This window comes from Mustelus asterias, chromosome 5 (assembly GCF_964213995.1).
Source record: "Mustelus asterias chromosome 5, sMusAst1.hap1.1, whole genome shotgun sequence".
Classification (NCBI taxonomy): Eukaryota; Metazoa; Chordata; class Chondrichthyes; order Carcharhiniformes; family Triakidae; genus Mustelus; species Mustelus asterias.
In genome coordinates this window covers 7,133,555-7,154,093 of record NC_135805.1, presented here as the reverse complement: position 1 = coordinate 7,154,093, position 20,539 = coordinate 7,133,555, and the positions used below count along the sequence as shown (strand labels likewise).

General features: G+C 46.8%; 1 protein-coding gene across 1 annotated transcript in view; it reads right to left on the bottom strand.

Moving 5' to 3' along the window:
* Positions 1–20,539, bottom strand: part of LOC144493944 (dynein axonemal heavy chain 8-like) — a 1,661,706-nt gene that overhangs the window by 941,302 nt on the left and 699,865 nt on the right. The window contains exon 30 of the mRNA XM_078213521.1: positions 4,591–4,609. Within this exon, the coding sequence (XP_078069647.1) occupies positions 4,591–4,609 (19 nt within the window). The remainder of the gene's footprint in view (positions 1–4,590; positions 4,610–20,539) is intronic.

The following is a 20,539-nucleotide window of genomic DNA, read 5'->3' as shown; positions in this document are numbered from 1 at the left end:
AGTATGATGGGTATAGAGGGATATGGGCCAAATGGGGGCAATTGGGATTCGTTTAGGGGTTTTTTAAAAAAAAAGGGTGGCATGGACAAGTTGGGCCGAAGGGCCTGTTTCCATGCTGTAAACCTCTATGACTCTATAATTTCTTGTCATCAAACCAGCAGACAAAGCAGGGGCCACTGTCATACTGAACAGAATGGATTACTGCAAAGGAGTGTATTGCCAACTGAACAACCAGGAACACTACAGACAGTTACCCGCAGATCCGACCAAAGAACACATCCGCCAACTCAACAGACTGGTCAAGATTTTTGATCCGGACCTTCAGAGCACCTTCCGTGCTCTCATCCCACGTACTCCCCGCGTTGGAGATCCCTACTGCCTCCCGAAGATACACAAGGCCAACACACCCAGCTGTCCCATCATATCAGGCAATGGGACCCTGTGTGAGAACCTCTCTGGCTATGTCAAGGGCATGATGAAACCCTTTGTATAATGAACCCCCAGCTTCTGTCGCGACACTATGGACATCTTACAGAAACTCAGCACCCTGGAGCAGTTGAACCAGGAGCACTCCTCGTCACAATAGATGTCTCGGCACTCTACACCAGCATCCCCCACAACGACAACGTTGCTGCAACTGCCTCAGTACTCAACACCGACAACTGCCAAACTCCAGGTGCAATTCTACAACTCATCTGCTTCATCCTGGACCACAATGTCTTCACCTTCAACAACCAGTTTTCATCCAGACACACGGAACAGCCATGGGGACCAAATTCGCACTTCAATATGCCAGCATCTTCATGCACAAGTTCGAACAAAACCTCTTCACCGCACAGGACTTTCATCCGACGCAATACACTAAATACATCGATGACATTTTCTTCCTTTGAACTCACGGCGAAGAATCACTGAAACGACAACACGATTACATCAACAAGTTCCATCCCACCATCAGACTCACCATGGACTACTCTCCAGAATTAGTTGCATTCTTGCACACATGCATCTCCATCAAGGACAGTCACCTCAGCATTTCACTGTACCACAAACCCATGGGTAACCTCACAATGCTCCACTTCTCCAGCTTCCACCCGAAACACATTAAAGAAGCCATCCCCTACGGACAAGCCCTCCGTATACACAGGATCTGCTCAGACGAGGAGGAATGCAACAGACACCTACAGATGCCACAGCAACCTCTGCAAGACATGCCGGATCATCAACACGGATGCCATCATCACACGTGAAAACACCATCCACCGGTACACGGTACATACTCATGCGACTCGGCCAACGTTGCCTACATCATATGCTGCAGGAAAGAATGTCCTGAGGCACGGTACATTGGCGAGACCATGCAGGCGCTACAACAATGGATGAACAGACACCGTTCGACAATCACCAGGCAGGAGTGTTCCCTTCCTGTCGGGGAACACTTCAGCAGTCAAGGGCGTTCAGCCTTCGAACGTCGTGTAAGTGTTCTCCAAGACGGCCTTCAAGACACACGACAACGCAGAATCGCTGGGCAGAAACTGATAGCCAAGTTCCGTACACATGGGGACGGCCTCAACCAGGATCTTGGGTTCATGTCACACTACATGTAACCTCCACCATTTGGCCCGGGCTTGAAAAATCCTACTAACTGTCCTGGCTTGAGACAATTCACATCTCTTTAATCTGTGTTTATCCCTCTCTCCACTCACATTGTCTGTACCTGTAAAGACTTGATTATCTGTAAAGACTCACATTCCAACCATTATCTTGCAATTGAGTCTTTGTCTATATATGCCCTGTGAACCCAACTCTCCACTCACCTGATGAAGGAGCACCGCTCCAAAAGCTCATAAGAACATAAGAACATAAGAAATAGGAGCAGGAGTAGGCCATCTAGCCCCTCGAGCCTGCCCCGCCATTCAATAAGATCATGGCTGATCTGACGTGGATCAGTACCACTTACCCGCCTGATCCCCATAACCCTTAATTCCCTTACCGATCAGGAATCCATCCATCCGCGCTTTAAACATATTCAGCGAGGTAGCCTCCACCATCTCAGTGGGCAGAGAATTCCAGAGATTCACCACCCTCTGGGAGAAGAAGTTCCTCCTCAACTCTGTCTTAAACTGACCCCCCTTTATTTTGAGGCTGTGTCCTCTAGTTTTAACTTCCTTACTAAGTGGAAAGAATCTCTCCACCTCCACCCTATCCAGCCCCCGCATTATCTTATAAGTCTCCATAAGATCCCCCCTCATCCTTCTAAACTCCAACGAGTACAAACCCAATCTCCTCAGCCTCTCCTCATAATCCAAACCCCTCATCTCCGGTATCAACCTGGTGAACCTTCTCTGTACTCCCTCCAATGCCAATATATCCTTCCTCATATAAGGGGACCAATACTGCACACAGTATTCCAGTTGCGGCCTCACCAATGCCCTGTACAGGTGCATCAAGACATCCCTGCTTTTATATTCTACCCCCCTCGCAATATAGGTCAACATCCCATTTGCCTTCTTGATCACCTGTTGTACCTGCAGACTGGGCTTTTGCGTCTCATGCGCAAGGACCCCCAGGTCCCTTTGCATGGTAGCATGTTTTAATTTGTTTCCATTGAGATAGTAATCCCATTTGTTATTATTTCCTCCAAAGTGTATAACCTCGCATTTCTCAACGTTATACTCCATTTGCCATATCCTCGCCCACTCACTCAGCCTGTCCAAATCTCTCTGCAGATCTTCTCCGTCCTCCACACGATTCACTTTTCCACTTATCTTTGTGTCATCTGCAAACTTCGTTACCCTACACTCCGTCCCCTCCTCCAGATCATCTATATAAATGGTAAACAGTTGCGGCCCGAGTACCGATCCCTGCGGCACGCCACTAGTTACCTTCCTCCAACCGGAAAAACACCCATTTATTCCGACTCTTTGCTTCCAAATGATACCAAATAAACCTGTTGGACTTTAACCTGGTATTATGAGACTTCTTACTGTGCCCACCCCAGTCCAACACCAGATTCTCCACATATAGGAAGCAGCAGCACATAGAAACGTGTCAAAACTGAAATGTTTTTTGGGCATTGTTAATTACCATGGCTGGTTTATACTGAATCTATCAACATTATTGGCACCATTACATCTGCTTTTAAAGATATTGGCATTGGTTTTGGAGTGAGCCACACAAAGAAGTTTTACTTTCTTGAAGGCTTCTTCCTTTCTGTCCATTATTAACTAAAAAGAGAAATAATCCAAACATATGATGCTTCGCCAGTTGCCATAGGGACGGTTTTGTCTCATAGAATGGAAGTTGGCCTAGAATGACCCGTTCCCTTCTGCGTTAAGAACCTTAACTGATGCTGAGACAATAGACTCCCAAATTGAGAAAGAAGAGCTATCCATAATTTACAGAGTTAAACAATTCCACCAGTATATATACGGCATCACTTCATGATCACCAATCACAAGCTACTATTAGGGTCATTTCACAAGGACAAGCCTATTCCCCCTATTGCATCAGCCAGAGTCTGGCAATGGGCCTTCCTTCTAGCAGCATACAACTACATGCTCCAACACAGACCAGATGCCAAAATATCAAACACAGATGCTTTAAGTTGCCTTCCACTGCCTCAAATCATATCACAACCCACAGTACAACAGGAAATAGTGTTAGCCTTCAACTTTTTAGATATGTGGCTGGTATCATAGTCATAGAGGTTTACAGCATGGGAACAGGCCCTTCTGCCCAACTTATCCATACCGCCCTTTTTTTAAAAATCACTAAGCTAGTTCCAATTGCCTGCGTTTGGCCCATATCCCACTATACCCATCCTACCCATGTAACTGTCTAAATGCTTTTCAAAAGACAATATTGTTCTCGCCTCTACTACCACCTCTGGCACCCAGTGGTTCTGACATCCACCATTATGAAGTGCATTGAAAGGTTAGTTATGACATGGATCAATTCCGGCCTCCCAGCCTGGATCCACTACCATTCGCCTTTTGCTGCAATAGGTCCACAGCAGACACCATCTCCCTGACCCTACACTCAACCCTGGAACATCTGAATAACAAAGACATTTATGTCAGACTCCTATTAATTGACCGCAGCTCAACCTTCAACACCATTATTCCTACAAAACTCATTTCCAAACTCCGTGCCATAGGACTTGGCTCCGCTCTCTGCGACTGGATTCTAGACTTCCTAACAGGCTGCAATCAGTAAGGATAGGCAACAAACCTCCTCCATGATCATCTTCAACACCAGTGCTCCACAAAGCAGTATCCTCAGCCCCTTACTGTGCTCCTTATACACCTACGAGTGTGTGGACAAATTCTCCTGCAACTTGATTTTCAAGTTTGCTGATGACACCATCGTAGTGAGTCAGATCTGAAACAATGATGAGGCAGAGTACAGGAAAGAGATAGAGAACCTGGTGAATTGGTGCAATGACAATAATCTCTCCCTCAATGTCAGTAAAATGAAGGAAATAGTCCTCAACCTCAGGAAGCATAGTGGAGTCATTGCCCCTGTCTACATCAACAGGGATGAAGTGGAAGTGGTTGAGAGATTCAAGTTTCTAGGTGTCCAGATCACCAACAATCTGCCCTGGTACCTCCATGCCAACGCTATAGTTAAGAAAGTCCACCAACACCTCTACTTTCTCAGGAGGCAAAGGAAATTTGGCATGTCCGCTCTGACTCTGACCAAATTTTACAGATGCACCATAGAAAGCATTCCTTCTGGTTGTATCATAGCTTGATATGGCTCCTGCTCTATCCAAGACCTCAGGAAATTACAAACGGTCGTGAACAAAGCCCAGTCCATCATGCAAACCAGCCTCCCATCCATTGACTCTGTCTCCACTTCCCACTGCCTCGGAAAAGCAGCCAGCATAATCAAGGATGTCACGCACCCCGAACATTCTCTCTTCCACCTTCATTGGTCTGGAAAATGATACAAAAGTCTGAGATCACATACCAACCAACTCAAGAATAGCTTCCTCCCTGCTGCGATCACACTTTTGAATGGATCTACCTTATATTAAGTTGATCTTTCTCTGCACCCTAGCTATGACTGTAACAGTACATTCTGCATCCTCTCCTTTCCTTCTCTATGAATCGTATGCTTTGTCTGTATAGCATACAATACTTTTCACTGTATACCAATATAAGTGATAATAATAAATCAAATCAAATTCTCATTGAACCAAGATTGTTCCCTAGCTTTAATAGTAGATCATAGAATCCCTACAGTACAGAAGGAGGCCATTTAGCCCATTGAGCCTGCACCAACAACAATCCCACCCAGGCCCTATCCCCGTAACCTCATGCATTTACCCTGCTAGCCCCCCTGACACTAAGGGGCAATTTAGCATGTCCGATCAACCTAACCCGCACATCTTTGGACTGTGGGAGGAAACTGGAGCACCCGGAGGAAACCCACATAGATACAGGGAGAATGTGCAAATTCCATGCAGAATGTGCAGATGTGGGAGACCCGTGATGCTTCCAGCGTCTCGGGCGACTATGTCTGCAGGAAGTGCACCCAATTGCAGCTCCTTACAGACCGCATGGATAGGTTGGCGTAGCAGTTGGATGCACTTAGGAGCATGAAGGAGGCGGAAAGTGTCATAGATAGAAGCTTTAGAGACATGGTCACACCGAAGCTACAGGCAGATAGATGGGTGACCGCCAGAAGGGGCAGGCAGTCAGTGCAGGAGTCCCTGTGGTCATCCCCCTCTCTAACAAGTATACCGTTCTGGATACTGTTGGGGAAGATGGGCTATCAGGGGATACCAGCAGCAGCAGCCAAAGCAGTGGCACCACAGCTGGCTCTGTTGTTAAGCAGCGAGGGACAAAGAGGACAAGAGCAATAGTTATAGGGGACTCTATAGTTAGGGGTGCAGATAGGCATTTCTGTGGACGTGAAAGAGACTCCAGGATGGTATGTTGCCTCCCTGGTGCTAGGGTCCAGGATGTCTCTGAATGGACAGAAAGCTTTCTGAAGGGAGAGGGTGAACAGCCAGAGGTCGTGGTACATATTGGTACTAACGACATAGGCAGGAAGAGTGGTGACGTCCTACAGCAGCAGTTTAGGGAGTTAGGGAGAAAGTTAAAAAGCAGGACCTCGAGGGTTGTAATCTCAGGATTACTCCCTGTGCCACGTGCTAGAGAGGCTAGGAACAGGAAGATAGTGCAGCTCAACACGTGACTAAACAGCTGGTGTAGGAGGGAGGGTTTCAGATATCTGGACCATTGGGGTCATTTCTGGGGCAGATGGGACCTGTACAAGGACGGGTTGCATCTAAATTGGAAGGGCACAAATATTCTGGCCGGGAGATTTGCTAGTGTCACACGGTAGGATTGAAACTAGTTTGGCAGGGGGGTGGGAACCAAAGCAAAGGTGAATTAGCTGAAGGGGAACAAAAGAGTAGGGCCAGTAAGAATCAGAGAAACAGCAGGCAGCGTGGGATTGCTAATCAGAGAGGGTCTGGTGGACTAAAGTGCATTTATTTCAATGCGAGAAGTGTAACAGGTAAGGCAGATGAAATTAGAACTTGGAATAGTACTAGGAACTACGATGTTGTTGCCATTACAGAGACTTGGTTAAGGGAAGGACAGGATTGGCAGCTTAACATTTCAGGATACAGATGTTTCAGGCAGGATAGACGGGAATGTAAAAGGGGTGGGGGAGTTGCACTACTGGTTAAGGAGAATATCACAGCTGTACTCAGGGAGCACACCTCGCAGGGCTCATACAGCGAGGCAATATGGGTAGAGCTCAGGATTAGGAAAGATGTTGGGGGTTTACTATAGGCTGCCCAACTGCCAGCTGGAAATAGAGGAACAGATATGTAGGCAGATTTTGGCAAGGTGTAAAAGTAACAGGGTTGCTCTGGTGGAAGATTTTAATTTCCCCTATATTGACTAGGACTCACGTAGTGCGAGGTGCGTGGATGGAGCAGAGTGTGTAAGGACCATTCAAGAGGGCTTCCTGAAACAGTATGTAGATAGTCCAACTGGGGAAGGTGCCATACTTGACCTGGTATTGGGGAAAGAGACCGGCCAGGTGGTCGATGTTTCAGTAGGGGAGCAGTTTGGGAACAGTTCAGTAAGTTCAGTCCACAGTTCAGTAAGCTTTGCGGTACTGATGGATAAAGATAAGTGTAGTCCTCAAGTTAAGGTGCGAAATTGGGGGGAAGGCTAATTACAACAATATTAGGCAGGAACTGAAGAATGTAGATTGGGGGCAGATGTTTGAGGGCAAATCAACATCTGGCATGTGGGAGGCTTTCAAGTATAAGTTGATAGGGATTCAGGACCGGCACATTCCTGTAAGAATGAAGGATAAGTATGGCAAGTTTTGGGAACCTTGGATAACGAGAGATATTGTGAGCCTCGTCAATGAGAAAAAGGAAGCATTTCTCAAAGCTAGGAGGCTGGGAACACACGAAGCAAGTGTAGAATACAAGGAAAGTAGAAAGAAACTTAAGCAAGGAGCAAGGGCTAAAAGGGGTCATGAAAAAGCATTGGCCAGCAGGATTAAGGAAAATCCCAAGGCTTTTTATACATCTCTAAAGAGCAAGAGGGTAGCTAGGGAGAGGGTTGGCTCACTCAAGGACAAGGGAGGGAATCTATGCGTGGAGCCAGAGGAAATGGGCGAGGTATTAAATGAGTACTTTGGGTCAGTATTCACCAAAGAGAAGGACTTGGTGGATGATGAGTCTGGGAAAGGATGTGTAGATAGTTTGAGTCATAGGGCGGCACGGTAGCACAGTGGTTAGCACTGCTGCTTCACAGCTCCAGGGTCCCGGGTTCGATTCCCGGCTCGGGTCACTGTCTGTGTGGAGTTTGCACATTCTCCTCGTGTCTGCGTGGGTTTCCTCCAGGTGCTCCGGTTTCCTCCCACAGCCTAAAGATGTGCGGGTTAGGTTGATTGGCCAGGTTAAAAATTGTCCCTTAGAGTCCTGGGATGCGTAGGTTAGAGGGATTAGCGGGTAAAATATGTGGGGGTAGGGCCTGGGTGGGATTGTGGTCGGTGCAGACTCGATGGGCCGAATGGCCTCCTTCTGCACTGTAGGGTTTCTATGTTTCTTGAGATCATAAAAGAGGAGGTATTGGGGTTCTTGAGAAACATTAAGGTAGACAAGTCTCCAGGGCCTGATGGGATATACCCCAGAATACTGAGAGAGGCAGGGGAGGAAATTGCTGGGGCCTCGAGAGAAATCTTTGTATCCTCACTGGCTACAGGGGAGGTCACAGTAAGAAGTTTAACAACACCAGGTTAATGTCCAACAGGTTTATTTGGTAGCAAAAGCCACACAAGCTTTCGGAGCTCCAAGCCCCTTCTTCAGGTGAGTGGGAATTCTGTTCACAAACAGGGCATATAAAGACACAGACTCAATTTACATGAATAATGGTTGGAATGCGAATACTTACAGCTAATCAAGTCTTTAAGATAAAGACTTGATTTAAGATCTTAAAGACTTGATTAGCTGTAAGTATTCGCATTCCAACCATTATTCATGTAAATTGAGTCTGTGTCTTTATATGCCCTGTTTGTGAACAGAATTCCCACTCACCTGAAGAAGGGGCTTGGAGCTCCGAAAGCTTGTGTGGCTTTTGCTACCAAATAAACCTGTTGGACTTTAACCTGGTGTTGTTAAACTTCTTACTGTGCTTACCCCAGTCCAATGCCGGCATCTCCACATCATGACTACAGGGGAGGTCCCAGAGGATTGAAGAATAGCCAATATTGTTCCTTTGTTTAAGAAGGGTAGCAAGAATAATCCAGGTAATTACAGGCCGGTGAGCCTCACATCGATGGAAGGGAAATTATTGGAGAGGATTCTCCGAGACAGGATTTATCCCCACTTGGAAATAAGTGGACGTATTAGTGAGAGGTAACATGGTTTTGTGAAGGGGAGGTCGTGTCTCACAAACTTGATCGATTTTTTCGAGGAACTGACGAAGATGATTGATGAGGGTAGGGCAGTTGATGTTGTCTACATGGACTTCAGTAAGGCCTTTGACAAGGTCCCTCATGGCAGACTGGTGCAGAAGTGAAGTCGCATGGGATCAGAGGTGAGCTAGCAAGATGGATACAAAACTGGCTCGGTCAAAGAAGACAGAGGGTAGCAGTGGAAGGGTGTGTTTCTGAATGGAGGGCTGTTGCAAGTGGTGTTCCTCAGGGATCAGTGCTGGGACCTTTGCTGTTTGTAATATATGTAAATGATTTGGAGGAAAATGTAACTGGATTGATTAGTAAGTTTGCGGACGATACAAAGATTGGTGGATTTGCGGACGGCGTTGAGGACCGTCAGAGGATACAGCAGGATATAGATCAGTTGGAGACTGGGGCGGAGAGATGGCAGTGGAGTTTAATCTGGACAAATGTGAGGTAATGTATTTTGGAAGGTCTAATACAGATAGGAAATATACAGTAAATGGCAGAACTCTGAAGAGTATTGATAGACAAAGGGATCTGGGTGTACTGGTTCACAGGTCACTGAAAGTGGCAATGCAGGTGGAAAAGGTAGGCAAGAAGGCATACGGCATGCTTGCCTTCATCAGCCGGGACATTGAGTTTAAAAATTGGCAAGTCATGTTGTAGCTTTATAGAACCTTAGTTAGGCCGCACTTAGAAAATAGTGTTCAATTCTGGTCGCCCACTACCAGAAGGATGTGGAGGCTTTGGAGAGGGTACAGAAAAGATTTACCAGGATGTTGCCTGGTATGGAGGGCATTAGCTATGAGGAGAGGTTGGAGAAACTTGGTTTGTTCTCACTGGAGCGACGGAGGTTGAGGGGAGACCTGATAGAAGTCTACAAGATTGAGGGGCTTTTTCAGAAAGTTTATTCCTGTATTTCCCCAGAGTAAGAAAAAATATGCCAGGCAAGATGTTGGAATGCTCCTCTTGCAGGATGTGGGAGATCAGGGAGACCTCCGGTATCCCTGACGACAACACCTGCAAAAGATGCATTCAGCTGCAGCTGCTAGCAAAGCGTGTTAGGGAACTGGAGAAGGAGCTTGATGACCTCCCTCCAGGGAGGGCAGGAATGGAGTGAGGTGGAGGATGAATGTGTGGCTGAGGGACTGGTGCAGGGGGCAGGGATTCAGGTTCCTGGACCATTGGGACCTCTTTAGGGGCAGGGGTGATCTGTATACAAAACACGGGTGGAACTTGAATCACACGGGGACCAATATCCTGGCCGGTAGGTTGGCTAAAGCTACTGGGGAGAATTTAAACTAGATAGGTTGGGGGGAGGGGAGCTAGAAGAGTTGACTAGGATCAAGGAACTAATTGATGGGGGGGAGGATGCAGGGGTAAGGGGAATTACAAAATTAATGGTCGAGGAGAGGGTGCAAGTGAATGAAGGCGGTAATTTAGATAAGGGAGTAGAGGGAGAGGGTGTTCGCGACTCATCAAAGCGGGTCCAGATAAAAGCTGGAATAAGGACACTTTGCCTGAATGCACGAAGCATTCGGAACAAGGTAAATGAGTTGATGGTGCAAATCAGCACAAGTGGGTACGATCTGGTGGCCATTACAGAAACGTGGCTGAAAGGTGACCAGGACTGGGAGATGAATATCCAGGGGTATCAGGCGTTTAGGAAGAATAGACAGGAAGGAAAAGGTGGTGGGGTCGCGCTATTAATAAGAGATAATATCAGGGTAGTACTGAGGGATGACATAGGCTCTGAGGAACAAAACGTGGAATCGTTATGGGGAGAGATGAGGAATAGTAGAGGGAGAAAGACACTAGTAGGTGTGGTATATAGGCCCCCAAATAATAATGTTGAGGTAGGGAGGGCTGTAAACAAGCAGATAAGGGATGCGTGTAAAAACGGAATGGCAATAATCATGGGGGACTTCAACATGCACATTGACTGGCAGACTCAAGTCGGTAAGGGTGGAATGGAGGAAGAGTTCTTAGAATGCTGTCGGGATAGTTTCCTTGAACAGCATGTTACGGAACCGACGAGGGAACGAGCTATTTTGGATCTGGTATTGTGTAACGAGGTAGGTAGAATTAAGGATCTTATTGTGAAGGACCCTCTTGGGTCTAGTGACCACAATATGGTCGAATTTCTGATTCAGATGGAAGAGGAGAAAGTTTGGTCCCAAACCAGTGTCCTCTGTTTGAACAGAGGGAAATATGATAGGATGAGGGATGAATTGGCTAAGGTAGACTGGGAGAGCAGGCTGGCAGGTAGGATAGCTGAGGAACAGTGGAGGATTTTTAAGGAGATCCTTTTCAGTTCTCAGCAAAAATATATTCCAGCAAAAAACAAGGATTGTAAGAAAAGGGAGAACCAGCCGTGGATAACGAAGGAAATAAAGGAGAGTATTAAAATAAAAACAGCTGCGTACAGAGTGGCCAAAAATAGTGGAGAAACAAGTGATTGGGAAAAATTTAAGAAACAACAAAGAGAGACTAAGAAAGCGATAAAGAAAGAAAGGATAGACTATGAAGCTAGGCTAGCAATTAATATAAAAAATGATAGTAAAAGTTTTTATAAATATATAAAAAGGAATAGAGTGGCTAGAGTGAATGTTGGACCCTTGGAGGACGAGAGGGGGGAGTTAATAGTGGGAAATGAGGATATGGCTGAGTCTTTAAATAAGTTTTTTGTGTCGGTCTTCACGGTGGAGGACACAAATAGTTTGCCAAATATTAACGATAGAGGGTTGGCAGCAGGAGAAATACTTAATACAATTAATGTTACCAGAGAGGCAGTGCTGGGTAGACTAATGGGACTGAAGGTGGACAAGTCCCCGGGTCCGGATGGAATGCATCCCAGGGTATTGAAAGAAATGTCAGAGGTAATAGTGGATGCGTTAGTGATTATTTATCAAAACTCGTTGCATTCTGGGGTAGTGCCGGTTGATTGGAAAACGGCTAATGTTACGCCGCTGTTTAAAAAAGGAAGGAGACAAAAGGCGGGTAACTATAGGCCGGTCAGCTTAACGTCTGTAGTAGGGAAAATGCTGGAATCCATTATTAAAGAGGAGATAGCAGGGCATCTGGATAGAAATGGTTCGATCAATCAGACACAGCATGGATTCATGAGGGGAAAGTCGTGCTTGACGAACATGTTGGATTTTTATGAAGATGTGACGAGGGCGGTTGATGGAGGAGAACCGGTGGATGCGGTGTTTTTGGATTTCCAAAAGGCGTTTGATAAGGTGCCCCATAAAAGGCTGCTGAAGAAGATTAGGGCACACGGAGTTGGGGGTAGTGTGTTAAAGTAGATTGGGGACTGGCTATCCGACAGGAAGCAAAGAGTCGGAATAAATGGGTGTTTTTCCGGTTGGAGGAAGGTAACTAGTGGCGTGCCGCAGGGATCGGTACTCGGGCCGCAACTGTTTACCATTTATATAGATGATCTGGAGGAGGGGACGGAGTGTAGGGTAACGAAGTTTGCAGACAACACAAAGATAAGTGGAAAAGTGAATCGTGTGGAGGACGGAGAAGATCTGCAGAGAGATTTGGACAGGCTGAGTGAGTGGGCGAGGATATGGCAAATGGAGTATAACGTTGAGAAATGCGAGGTTATACACTTTGGAGGAAATAATAACAAATGGGATTACTATCTCAATGGAAACAAATTAAAACATGCTACCATGCAAAGGGACCTGGGGGTCCTTGTGCATGAGACGCAAAAGCCCAGGCTGCAGGTACAACAGGTGATCAAGAAGGCAAATGGGATGTTGGCCTATATTGCGAGGGGGATAGAATATAAAAGCAGGGATGTCTTGATGCACCTGTACAGGGCATTGGTGAGGCCGCAGCTGGAATACTGTGTGCAGTATTGGTCCCCTTATATGAGGAAGGATATATTGGCATTGGAGGGAGTGCAGAGAAGGTTCACCAGGTTGATACCGGAGATGAGGGGTTTGGATTATGAGGAGAGGCTGGGGAGATTGGGTTTGTACTCGTTGGAGTTTAGAAGGATGAGGGGGGATCTTATGGAGACTTATAAGATAATGCGGGGGCTGGATAGGGTGGAGGCGGAGAGATTCTTTCCACTTAGTAAGGAAGTTAAAACTAGAGGACACAGCCTCAAAATAAAGGGGGGTCGGTTTAAGACAGAGTTGAGGAGGAACTTCTTCTCCCAGAGGGTGGTGAATCTCTGGAATTCTCTGCCCACTGAGGTGGTGGAGGCTACCTCGCTGAATATGTTTAAAGCGCGGATGGATGGATTCCTGATCGGTAAGGGAATGAAGGGTTATGGGGATCAGGCGGGTAAGTGGTACTGATCCACGTCAGATCAGCCATGATCTTATTGAATGGCGGGGCAGGCTCGAGGGGCTAGATGGCCTACTCCTGCTCCTATTTCTTATGTTCTTATCTAATTCGGGAGAATGAGAAGTATATAGGCAGTAGCTTTAGGGAGATAGTTACACCTAAGCAGCAGAGCACAGGAAATTGGGTTACTGTAAGGAGAGGAAATGGCAGTGTGAAACGACAGGCAGAGCAGGGTTCCCCTGTGGCCATACCCCTCCACAACAGGTATACTGAATTGGATACTGTTGTGGGAGATGCTTTACCTGGGACAAGCTGCAACAGCCGGAACTCTGATGCTGCGTCTGGTTCTACAGCGCAAAAGGGTGGGATGAAGAAGAGGAGAGCTGTAGTGATAGGGGACTCAATGGTCAGAGGTACAGACCGGAGGTTCTGTGGTCGGGACAGAGACTCCCGCATGGTTTGTTGCCTCCCAGGTGCCAAGGTCAGCGATGTCTCTGATCGCGTGCACAGCGTTCTAAAGTGGGAAGGTGATCAGCCAGATGTTGTGGTACACGTCGGTACCAATGACATGGGAAGGAAGAGTGAGGAGGTCCTAAAGAGTGAGTACAAAGAGCTTGGAAGGAAGTTAAAAAGCAGGACCCCGGGGGTAGTAATCTCAGGATTGCTACCTGAGCCACATGCCAGTGAGGGCAGGAGCAGGATGCTTGGGCGGATAAACACGTGGCTGAGGAACTGGTGCAGGGGGCAGGGTTTCCAATTCTTGGATCATTGGGACCTTTTTTGGGGCAGGTGGGACCTGTACAAGAGAGACGGGTTACACCTAAACTACAAGGGGACCAATATGCTTGTAGGGAGATTTGCTAGTGTTATTGGGGAGCGTTTAAACTAGATTTGCAGGGGGGTGGGAACCAGAGTGCCAGAGCAGATAGTGGAGCAGGGGTAAAAAGACAGGTTAGTTCAAGCAAAATCACAAATGGAAGGGTAGAGTGTGGTGGAAATAATTTTTTGAGGTGTGTCTATTTCAATGCCAGGAGTATTGTGGGGAAGGCAGATGAGCTGAAGGCGTGGATAGACACATGGAAATATGACATTATAGCCATTAGTGAAACTTGGCTGCAGGAGGGGCAGGACTGGCAGCTCAATGTTCCAGGGTTCCAATGTTTCAGGCGGGATAGAGGCAGAGGGATAAAAGGTGGGGGGGGTGGCATTGTTGGTCAGGGAAAATGTTACAGCGGTACTCAGGCAGGATAGATTAGGGAGCTTGTCTACAGAGGCCCTATGGGTGGAGCTGAGAAACAGGAAAGGTATGACCACATTAATGGGCTTGTATTATAGACCACCCAATAGTCAGCGAGAATTGGAGGAGCAAATCAGCGGAGAGATAGCTGACAACTGCAAGAAACACAAAGTTGTGATAGTAGGGGATTTTAATTTTCCACATATAGATTGGGACTCGCATACTGTTAAAGGTTTAGACGGGGTAGAGTTTGTAAAATGTGTTCAGGAATATCTTTTACATCAGTATATAGAGGTGCCGACGAGAGAGGATGCGATATTGGATCTCCTATTGGGAAATGAGTTAGGGCAGCTGATGGATGTGAGTGTGAGGGAACACTTTGGATCCAGTGATCATAATGCCATTAGTTTCAACCTGATCGTGGATAAGGATAGATCTGGTCCTCGGGTTGAAGTTCTGAACTGGAAAAAGGCCAAATTTGATGAAATGAGAAGGGATCTGGGAAGTGTGGATTGGCTGTTCTCTGGTAAGGATGTAAATGAAAAGTGGGAGGCCTTCAAAGGAGAAATTTTGAGAGTGCAGAGTTTGTATGTTCCTGTCAGGATTAAAGGCAAAGTAAATAGGAATAAGGAACCTTGGTTCTCGAGGGAGATTGTAACATTGATTAAGAGGAAGAGAGAGTTGTATGAAATGTACAGGCAGCAAGGAACACATCAGATGCTCGAGGAGTATAAAAAGTGCAAGAAGCTACTTAAGAGGGAAATCAGGAGGGCTAAAAGACATGAGGTTGCTTTGGCAGACAGAGTGAAGGAAGATCCAAAGAGCTTCTATAGGTATGTTAGGAGCAAAAGGATAGTGAGGGATAAAATTGGTCCTCTTGAAGACCAGAGTGGTAGACTGTGTATGGAACCAAAAGAGATGGGGGAGATACTAAATGGGTTTTTTGCATCCGTATTTACTGAGGAAACGGGCATGGAGTCTACGGAAATAGGGCAAACTGGTAGGGAGGCCATGGAACCTTTACAGATTAAAGGGGAGGAGGTGCTCGCTGTCTTGAGGCAAATCAGAGTGGATAAATCCCCAAGACCGGACAGGGTATTCCCACGGACCTTGAGGGAAGCTAGTGTTGAACTTGCAGGGGCCCTGGCAGACATATTTAAAATGTCAGTATTCACGGGGGAGGTGCCGGATGATTGGAGGGTTGCTCATGTTGTTCCGTTGTTTAAAAAAGGTTCCAAAAGAAATCCGGGAAATTATCGGCCAGTAAGTCTGACGTCGGTGGTGGGCAAGTTATTGGAAGGTGTGATAAGGGATAGGATCTACAAATATTTGGATAGACAGGGACTTATTAGGGAGAATCAACATGGCTTTGTGCGTGGTAGGTCATGTTTGACCAATCTATTGGAGTTTTTCGAGGAAGTTACCAGGAAAGTGGATGAAGGGAAGGCGGTGGATGTTGTCTACCTGGATTTCAGCAAGGCCTTTGACAAGGTCCCTCATGGGAGGTTAGTTGGGAAGGTTCAGTCGCTAGGTATACATGGGGAGGTAGTAAATTGGATAAGACACTGGCTCAATGGAAGAAGCCAGAGAGTGGTTGTGGAGGATTGCTTCTCTGAGTGGAGGCCTGTGACTAGTGGTGTGCCGCAGGGATCGGTGTTGGGTCCATTGTTGTTTGTCATCTATATCAATGATCTGGATGATAATGTGGTAAATTGGATCAGCAAGTTTGCTGATGATACAAAGATTGGAGGTGTAGTGGACAGTGAGGAAGGTTTTCAAAGCTTGCAGAGGGATTTGGACCAACTAGAAAAATGGGCTGAAAAATGGCAAATGGAATTTAACGCAGACAAGTGTGAGATATTGCACTTTGGAAGGACAAACCAAAGAAGAACGTACAGGGTAAATGGTAGGACTCTGAAGAGTGCAGTTGAACAGAGGGATCTGGGAATACAGGTACAGAATTCCCTAAAAGTGACGTCACAGGTGGATAGGGTCGTAAAGAGTGCCTTCGGTACATTGGCCTTTATAAATCGGAGTATCGAGTATAAAAGTTGGAGTGTTATGGTAAGGTTATATAAGGCATTGGTGAGGCCGAATTTGGAGTACTGTGCTCAGTTGTGGTCGCCTCATTACAGGAAGGATGTGGAAGCCAGAGAAAGAGTGCAGAGAAGGTTCACAAGGATGTTGCCGGGACTTGAGAAGCTGAGTTACAGAGAGAGATTGAATAGGTTGGGACTTTATTCCCTGGAGCGTAGAAGATTGAGGGGAGATTTGATAGAGGTGTATAAGATTTTGATGGGTATAGATAGAGTGAATGCAAGCAGGCTTTTTCCGCTGAGGCTAGGGGAGAAAAAAACCGGAGGGCATGGGTTAAGGGTGAAAGGAGAAAAGTTTAGAGGGAATATTAGGGGGGGCTTCTTCACGCAGAGAGTGGTGGGAGTGTGGAATGAGCTGCTGGATAAAGTGGTAAATGCGGGGTCACTTTTAACATTTAAGAAAAACTTGGACGGGTTCATGGATGAGAGGGGTGTGGAGGGATATGGTCCAAGTGCAGGTCAGTGGGACTAGGCATAAAATGGTTGCTATTTTGAGGCTCACTCATCGAACACAGTGGTTGTGCCACACCACATAATGAAGATCTTTAGGCCCGATTCTCCCATCCCGACGCATACATCTGGACCGTGTTGGAAACCAGCGGGATGAGAGGCAAGTAATTTAAATGTGTTTTTAATATATTTTAAGCGTGATTATCGGGTCCGGCATGGAATTCTCCGCGCCCGAGAGCATCTCCCACCCTGCCAGGAGTATTTCACGCCGACGGGGTTTAAATAGGTCCCCACGTTCGCCAAACCAGCAGGAAACCCCGCCAGCGTGAAGGGGGGCAACCAAGGGCCCCCCAGAGGGTTGGGCGGCCGGGAGTGGTGCCCCTGGGCATGGGCACCCTGACAGTGCCAGCCTGTGCCCCCTGGCACTGCCCAAGGGGCATAGTGCCCATGCCCAGGGGCCACCTTCGGACTGCCCACTGGACATCGGGCAGGGCCAAGGGGTACGGCCTAGAGGGTCATAGAGTCATAGAGGTTTACAGCACGGAAACAGGCCCTTTGGCCCAACTTGTCCATGCCGCCCTTTTTTTTTTTTAAAACCTCTACGCTAATCCCAATTGCCCGCATTTGGTCCATATCCCTCTATACCCATCTTACCCATGTAACTGTCTAAATGCTTTTTAAAAGATAAAATTGTACCCGCCTCTACTACTACCTCTTGCAGCTTGTTCCAGACACTCATCACCCTCTGTGTTAAAAAAGTGCCCCTCTGGACACTTTTGTATCTCTCCTCTCTCACCTTAAACCTATGCCCTCTAGTTTTAGACTCCCCTACCTTTGGGAAAAGATATTGACTATCTGGCTGATCTGTGCCCCTCATTATTTTATAGACCTCTATAAGGTCACCCCTCAGCCTCCTACGCTCCAGAGAAAAAAGTCCGAATCTATCCAGCCTCTCCTGGGGTGCGGGGGGGGGGGGGGGAGATCGGGGCGCTCCAGGATGGGGTCGGGTATGGCCCAGGAATGCTTGTGCAGGCTGCGATGGGACCATGGTGGGGGGGCGGGGGGGTGGTGGGCAGCACTGTAGGGGTCCCAGGCTGGCCAGCGATCGAGCTGGCCAGCAAACTGCGATCTGACAGTTTGGGGCCACTGCGCATGCGCAGAGTTCTGGAACTGTCAGAATCCGGCACGAAAAGTCCCCGCACCCTGAGCTTTTAATGAGATTCACGGCTGTGACATCTGCATTGCACAGAGTGGGGAGATTCGGGTCTGAAGTTGAACTGAAAAAAATAGTTGTGATTTACACCAGATTTCTTGCCAATTCAGCATTTTTGAGAGAATCACCCCTTCTCTCTATAAGTGTGGTCGTGTGGAAGTTAAACATTTCAGATTGAAGTTTCATAGTTTGGAAGTTAAATTGTATGGAAGTTAAAGTGTTCAAATTAAAAAATTCATGCTTTCTCTGTACAGTAGTGGAAAATGTTTATCAGCTTACTGACCTTCAAAAGGAGTCAGTCTCTGCTATTTCTTCACAGGCCCCCATAACATTTTCCTTTTTCAGCCTTCACCAGAGGGTGAGCAAGACCAGATTTTTTTCCATAACAAATACCAAAGGCAAGATATGAGGATATGCTATGCAAATGAAGGATTAGCAGAAGTAAATTTTTTATTGAATGAGAAAGGGCGATAGGCTGTGATTTAGTTGGCAAATATGCATGTCAATGAAAGATGTGAAAAATCTCTTGTTCCTGATTTGCTGTATTTGACTATAACTGCTGAGCTGTTTCTCTGTAACCTCAGAACTGCTCCGGTCAATCCGATTTGGTCGTGGAGAGTTCTCCTTGTGCACAAGTAATTAAAGATCTTGCATTGGATGCATAGTGTCTCGTGCTGTTTTTGTAAGGAGTCGACTGAGTGTCTTTAGATTGCTGTTACTCAAGAGAACTCTAACAGTAGTCATTGCTACCAATATTTTCAATATTTTCATGAACAGATACACTGCCAACAAGATGATTGGTGAGGAGGAGGAAGATTGGCACGGTCGCACAGTGGTTAGCACTGCTGCTTCACAGCTCCAGGGACCTGGGTTCGATTCCCTGCTCGGGTCACTGTCTGTGTGGAGTTTGCACATTCTCCTCGTGTCTGCATGGGTTTCCTCCGAGTGCTCCGGTTTCCTCCCACAGTCCAAAGATGTGCGGGTTAGGTTGATTGGCCAGGTTAAAAATTGCCCCTTAGAGTCCTGAGATGCGTAGGTTAGAGGGATTAGCGGGTAAATATGTGGGGGTAGGGCCTGGGTGGGATTGTGGTCGGTGCAGACTCGATGGGCCGAATGGCCTCCTTCTGCACTGTAGGGTTTCTATGATTTCTATGAGGAGTTCAAGTAGGTTTTTTTCCTCTTGTTGGTTCTCTCACCATCTGAAGCAAGTCCTACGATATATGTACATTGGGGGGTTTGTGGTGTGTAATGCCCCTTTAAGTGTGTCACGTGACTCCTGGAGGATTCGCTCCTCCCTGTGTGGAACCCTGTTAACAGTCTTGGATTTGACGGTGGATAATGAACACCTGCAATAAAGAATTTCCCAGAGTTTTAATTACAAGGCCTACTTTGTGGTTCTTCTTGCACAATCCTCCACTCAAACACATTCAGAACTAGTCCAGTATGGCATACTGGTTGGAGTCATATCTAGCACAAGGGAAGAGGGTTGTGGTGATTGGAGGTCAATCATCTCAGCTCCAGGTCATCACTTCAGGTGTTCCTCAGGGTAGTGTCCTAAGCCTAACCATCTTCAGATGCTTCATCAATAACCTTCCTTCCAGCATAAGGTCAGAAGTAGGAATGATTGCTGATGACTGCATAATGTTCAGCACTATTTGTGACTCCTCAGATACTGAAGCAGTTCATGTCCAAATGCAACAAGACCTGGACAATATCCATGCTTAGGCTGACAAGTGGCAAGCAACATTTATGCCATACAAGGCACGGTGGCACTGTCGTTAGTACTGCTGCCTCACAGCACCAGGGACTCGGGTTCAAATCCCGGCTTGGGTCATTGTCTGCATGGGGTCTGCATGTTCTCCCCGTGTCTGCATGGGTTTCCTTCAGGTGCTCCGGTTTCCTCCCATTATTGAAAGACGTGCTGGTTAGGTGCATTGGCATTGCTAAATTCTCCCACAGTGTACCCGAACAGACGCTGGAGCGTGGCAACTAGGGGATTTTCACAGTTACTTCATTGCAGTGTTAATGTAAGCCTACTTGTGACACTAATAAATAAACTTAAACTTAAATTGCCAGGCAATGACCATCTCCAACAAGAGAGAATCTAACCATCGCCCCTTGACATTCAATGACATTACTATTGCTGAATCCCACACTATCAACATCCTGGGGCGTTACCATTCACCAGAAACTGAACTGGACTAGCGATATAAATACAGTGACTACCAGAACAGGTCAAAGACTGGGAACCCTGTGGAGAGTAACTCATCTCCTCACCTCCAAAGCCTGTGCACC